Source organism: Plasmodium fragile, assembly GCF_000956335.1.
Source record: "Plasmodium fragile strain nilgiri unplaced genomic scaffold supercont1.17, whole genome shotgun sequence".
Lineage (NCBI taxonomy): Eukaryota > Apicomplexa > Aconoidasida > Haemosporida > Plasmodiidae > Plasmodium > Plasmodium fragile.
The window spans coordinates 396,046-402,361 of NW_012192597.1; the positions used below are offsets into that span (position 1 = coordinate 396,046).

Here is a 6,316-nt window from a genome sequence, read left to right on the forward strand (position 1 = left end):
AAAGTAATACTTGACAGATGCGTGGAATTCTGTTCGTTCATTATTATTGTGAAGGTGGGGCATTCACGAATAGGTTGAGTCGATGTGCTGTATGTGCATCCATATATGCATTCGTATTTTTCGCGTGCTTGCGTTTAGGCGATGAGCTGCATTCGAGAGAGTTCGCCTCTTGTCACAGTTCTATTCGCGGTTTGCTAATTCTCCGTTCCCCTTATTGCAGTTCGAACATTTGTGTATGTTCGTTCTCTCACACATCTGTGCGTCTGTGCTGTTGCACCTTGGTACAATCTTGCCTTTGTGAAATTCAACCTTTGCCAATTCTGCCTCTATACATCCGTACACTATAGTGCTGGTACCTGCCTTCATTTGCATACATATGCACATAGGTGTGTACGTATGTACCTATATGCATACATATATGTATGATACTACAGGTGCAAGGGAGCACGCGGAAAAAATAAATATGTATGTTTTGCAGGGCTAGAAGAAAATATATATATATATAGGCTAGCCAACGGGGCACAAATGACTGGTCACATCAAAATGTAGATCAAAACCTCCTTATTTTCCCCCAATTTTTTTTTCCCCCCACCCTGAATATTAAAAAGTATGAGTTGAATTCAAATTTTTCATGCACATTATTTTTGAACTCATTGCATTATGCAAATGCGTTGCGAGAGTATGTAACAAGTATAAGTACTTCTCACATGTAAAAAAAAAAAAAAAAAAAAAAAAAAAAAAAAAAATTTTTCCTAACAAAAATAAAAACAAGTATAAGTACTTCTCACATGTAAAAAAAAAAAAAAAAAAAAAAATGAATATACACATGTGTTCTGTGCTTTATCGATATGTTGACCTACTAGAGATAGGTTGACATGTTGTTTCACACGGTTGCAGAGTTACATACGTACGTCCTCACTTGGTCGCCACAGCTAGGGGAGAAAGCTTTCACATATGCTCCATTTACATAGGAGCATGTAAGTATGAGAAAACAACAACGAAAAACAGTTATTAGTAAGAAGGCACTGTTGAATGTGTAAATTTTTTTTGCTTGACTGAGTAAAATGCTTTGCCACTATAAATGAAAATGAATACATACTTCAAATGAAGTTATATTTTTAGGGCTCATTTTGGGGGTGCATTCACTGGGGCATAATCATGTAATGGTAACAAAAAAAATGCCATTAAAAAGTTAATAACAGTGGTGGTAATGGTTGTAATGGTGATAACGCTGGAACGATATCAACGGTGGTATTTGTGATACCTAAGCTAATTGCGGCAATTAGTGTAATTAGTAGCCGTCCGCAGGCACGGACACTGGCAGTGATTTACAATAATGTATACGTGTGTCAATGTTGCACGGGTTGGGATTGCATAAGTGTAAAATTATATACAATTATTCTCATTTTATATCATTTGAGTAACAACTTAGCTGCAAAAAAGATACTGAATTCGCCTGCTATATTGGTTTTCACAGGCCCGTTTAACTTGTTTTAAAAGGTGGTCTAATTGTGCATAGGGGGGTGGGAAAAAGTTATATGACGCCTTGACATATACATGAATGCACATGTATATGTACACACGGGCTGCAAGTGCCGTTTGGCATGTACGCCACAGGTTACGACACAGTGCAAGAATATTTAAAAATCAGGGGTGTTCTCACACACTCATTTTTATCGGTGGACGCGTGGGCGTAAAGGTAATACATGTAGTTAAATGTATTTGTATATATATATATAACATATATACAGTACAAATATGTGCATATAACATACATATATATAATATATACATAAGATTACATACACATGTTTATGCTTGAAGTGCAAACTATTTCGTGCCGTTTCACATCAATTTTATATGGACAGCACATCGCTTCACGTAATTCGATATAACTCCATGTCATCTTTGACACTTCACGGTTTTGCGCATTTATCTCTTTGGACCTTTTTTGTGAGGTATGTGTTCTCAATAATGCCATTTATTAATTTATACATATGAATATTAGAACTACATGAACATTTCACTGAATACTTAGCAGGAGCGACGTGTACTTAGCGGTGCTTTTTTTTTTTTTTTTTAATTCGAGCTGTAAGGTACGAACGCTTTGTTCGCAGTGGTGACACACATTTTAAAAATAAAAAAAAATAAGTTGTTTACCAGAATACTCAAATGAGTGATTGCTTACATGCATGTGATCTACTGCGGTCTGTCACTATCCACGCACGATCGATCTGTTTTAATGTGCACGCAGCACTGCTAATATATATATGTGCATATGTAATATATAAATGCACGGGTGCACTTATACGAAATATAACGCCACGTATATATATATATATGCACCAAGGGTCGCTCAAAAGTGTATGCCAACACGGACCAAACGTAACGTACATACAATTGTACGCGTATATAATATAATACAAGCATGCAATTGCGCGAATATTTATACATATATATTTATCCTTGAGGCAAATGCAAAGTGCTCAAGTTTGCAATTTTGAAATAATCTACATACAAAAATAATCTTTTCATGGATATAATTATATACATATGTACAAATGTATACGGAAAATAATCGCAAGGCATACAATTATAAAAAAGCGAATTATATATACTCATCGGTTTTGGAATAAAAAAAAAATATATATATATGTACATGAATAACTATGCATAAGGGCACAGTTAAACGAAAAATGGTTTTTCTTTTTTATTTCCTTTTAAGTCAAAGCATTTTGCAGGAAAATTCAATAAATGAATGAATATATTAAAAAACATTAATATATATATACATATGTACAAAATATGTATATAATTGTTTTTCCTGGTCCCTGGAAACACGCACTTTCAATATGTCTTTTCCATATTCAAATTTTGAAATCGGATTTTTCCAACACGTAGCAAAAAATTTGTGCCTTTTATGTTCTTCTGCCATGGACGGTCAATTGTACATATAAACACTGTACATTACTCAACCGCGTATTTGCCGCCATGTACATTTTACATGTAAAAATATTTTTCGTTTTTTTGGCCAAGTGCACTTATATATGATAAAATTTTATCGATTATAAAAGCCAGAACAATGGCAACCAGTGGACGTCGAATTAAAATTATAAAAAATGGTAGCGTAAATTAGGCAAAGAACAAACAACCGCGTGTTTCATACGCATAATATATATAGCAACTCGTAACAGGGAAGCAATTTTTTTTTTTCTTTCTTCAATCATCATTTTTTGAATATGAGTTTTGTTAAAAGAAAAGGCGTCAAAATGTTTTGTTTTAACGCATGAGAAATAACTTAAACCAAATTTAATTTTGCCAAAATAGAGCACCACTAGAATGTGATCATATTTAGAATTATAAAAAACAAAAAAAAAAAAAAAATACAAAAAGGAAAGCATACAGCACGCGACATTTACCATTAGAGCAGTGTAAAACCATCGCAAACATTTCATTGTGAAATGTCCGGTCTGTTCTGTTTTGTTCTATCGAAAATTAGTAAAAAATGTAAACTAAAAAAGAAAATTACGAACTTACAAATATTTAAGCTCATTTTGTCCTTTATAATATTGCAAATGGGAAATAATTTAAAAAAATCAATGTATCCCTTAAAAAACTTAGGTCTTTTCATGTACAATTTGGGAAAATACAATAAAAATGTAACCTAGACCCGTAAATGAATTGTAACCCTTTAAATATATATACTAGTGGTTTAAATGAATTACGTATTAATTATGCACTGCTTCCCTATTCTTCGTATTATGATATATACCCATTTCCAAAAGCGTGCAAACATTGTTCCTTTTTTTTTTTTTTTTTTGATCGATTTCGCTGGATAATTGTATTTATTCAATTTTGATGCCAAAAAAAGGAAATTTTTGTTCACTAAACGAGGAAAATATTATTACATTAATTTTATTGGACTAATTTTTGTGTAATGATAATTTCCCTCTTTGCATACGCAAAATTCATCACATATATAAAACATGCATGGGGACATGAATGAAAACTGACATTATGAGAAAACAAAAAAATTTTTTTTGTTTTTCAATAATTAGCCTTTTTTAAAAGTATTTAGTGCTCGATCATAAAGTATTTTTCTCTTTATAACCAATTTCGAAAAAAAAAAAAAAAAGAATTTAGTCTTGAGCTGCTTTATCAACAGTGCACTTGTAAAGAAATTTTCGGATTTTTATTTCGGGGTCGGAAGCAATGATCTCTATTCCGACGCCTTTGCACACTTGCATGCTACATTCCTTGCTTGTGCACACTCATGTACATAATTAATTATCAATTGAGCATCTATGACCCTTGTCGCGTGTGTAAGTCAGAATCTGAGCATGATGGACTAGAAGAAATAATAATAAAAAAGGGGGCTTAAAAAAAAAAAAGTATCTAAGAAAACAATGAATTTATTACTCCGTTTTTATCACGTTACACTGAAAAATTTTTTTTTTGTGCTATTCGTGTAATTTTTTTACGCGATATATCCAATTGGTGCGTTTACGGTACTAAATTCAATGTTTATAAGTGCTCTTTTAAAATATAAAAATTTTATTTTCAATGTTTTGATTCATTTTGAGCCATTTCAATGATAATAAAAAAAAAAAAAAAGAGTCCTCCGTTTCAATGCACAAATTTTTTCAAGTAGGCATCTGCAGAAATTATAATTTCACAAAATTTCGTTTTGCAATTATTTTTGGACAAACATTATATCGTCGAATTTTATTCTTAAAATGAAAGCATAAAATTAGGAGATATTTTCTTTTTCTGTTTTTTTTTTTTGCATGTCTCACCTTTCTCCAACTGCGCAAGGTACTCTTTTGTATGTTGCCCCATGTTATGCTTGTTCACTAAAAATAATTTTTCAAAGTGGCACATCGACATCTGCACAGTGTGTACAAATCAGAATTAAGCACAATTAAATAACATAAATTGAAGCAATGTGTATAACATTCTTCCCTTTTCTGATGACAAGTGTGTATCTGGAGCGCATTTTTACTTTTAGTTAACCCGCTTTTCCCCCCATTTTTTCCCCTTGTTCTGTCTCACCTCAAATGACTGAGCCTTTAATTCATGGTTTGTCGAGAACCAGAAAAAATTTAGCTGCGCAAAAAATAGGGGAATGAATGTACTTAGCAAACGGACAGTACGCCTTCATCCACATGCATTTTTATTCCCCTATCGCTATTGTGCACAAATGCACATGCACGCATGCATATACATATTTGTATTTTTCGGTAGACTGCCACTTCACACAGGGGCATATATGCCCCCCAAAAAAAACCTATTAGTGGACGAACAAAGATGAAGCAGCAATATGCTAAACGCGGGTGCTATTTTATTACTATCTCTCTGGATAGGTCGAAATCCTGGCAATTCTCCAAAAATATATTTTGAATTGTATATTCATAAATCTTTTCGTATATTTTCAAATATGCGAGCATTTCCAGATTTTCTAAAAATTGTAGATTCGCAAAAAGATATTCCTTAAAGTGTGCATATGAGCACTTTAAAAATGACAAAAGGGAGCAATAGAAAAGGTCTATAAAAATTATCTGGGCGCCATTTTTTTGTTTTTTCTTCACTTACTGTTATACATTATATAATTTTTTAATATTCTCAAAAATGGCCCAGTTTTCCACTTCCCCTGACGTGTCAAAAAATCGTAATAAGTGTAAAAATTGGAAAAAAGGAAAAAATAAAATTTATTTTTTTTTAAGGAAGTGATATGTTAAGAGAATTTTTCCTCCTCTCACCTTTGTCAATAATAAGTGTAACAGGGACAAATTACTTTCTTCGCGTAACATGTGCAAGTTGTCGCAAAAGATATTCGAAAAATGCTTCTGGACAAAATTATAGTTACATATTTTCCTAAAGGACTCTTCTAAAATGTTATTACTAAGAAGAACTTTCTGTTCATCGTCGCTCAGTTCGTTCAATCGCTGCTCAGATCCGTTTCGTTAGGTTGTATTAAGACAGGGGGAAATAGGGTTGCACAAGTGAGTGGTTGCGAGCAGTGTGGTGATAAGCACTAATGCATGAGATAACGTTTCGATACTACGCATGTGCAGTTCTGTCTATCTCGCCCCCTTTGTGTGTAAAATCACCTTCAAATAAAGATCAAAAAAACTGTCATGCATGCTCAGTATCTTATGAGAGTACAGAAAAAAAAAGTATAATAATGTCCTAAAAAAATAGAGGAAAAAAATAGGTGCACAACATTTTTTATTTTTTTACTTTTGCGGTGCTGGTCTCGTACTTAATTTTTTTTTTTTTTTTTTTTCCACCATTCTTTTTACTTGGCTTTGGTGCG

The 6,316-nt window shown here is 32.7% G+C and overlaps 1 protein-coding gene across 1 annotated transcript; it reads right to left on the reverse strand.

The window, feature by feature from the left end:
• Positions 1-4,626: 4,626 nt before the first annotated feature.
• Positions 4,627-6,143, reverse strand: AK88_01934 (uncharacterized protein; the record flags this gene model as incomplete). The annotated part of the gene is made up of 6 exons (XM_012479569.1): positions 4,627-4,655; positions 4,797-4,887; positions 5,053-5,106; positions 5,349-5,510; positions 5,760-5,945; positions 6,111-6,143. 6 exons carry the CDS (start codon positions 6,141-6,143, stop codon positions 4,627-4,629), a joined length of 555 nt encoding a protein of 184 aa, XP_012334992.1.
• Between the last annotated feature and the right edge of the window lie 173 nt (positions 6,144-6,316).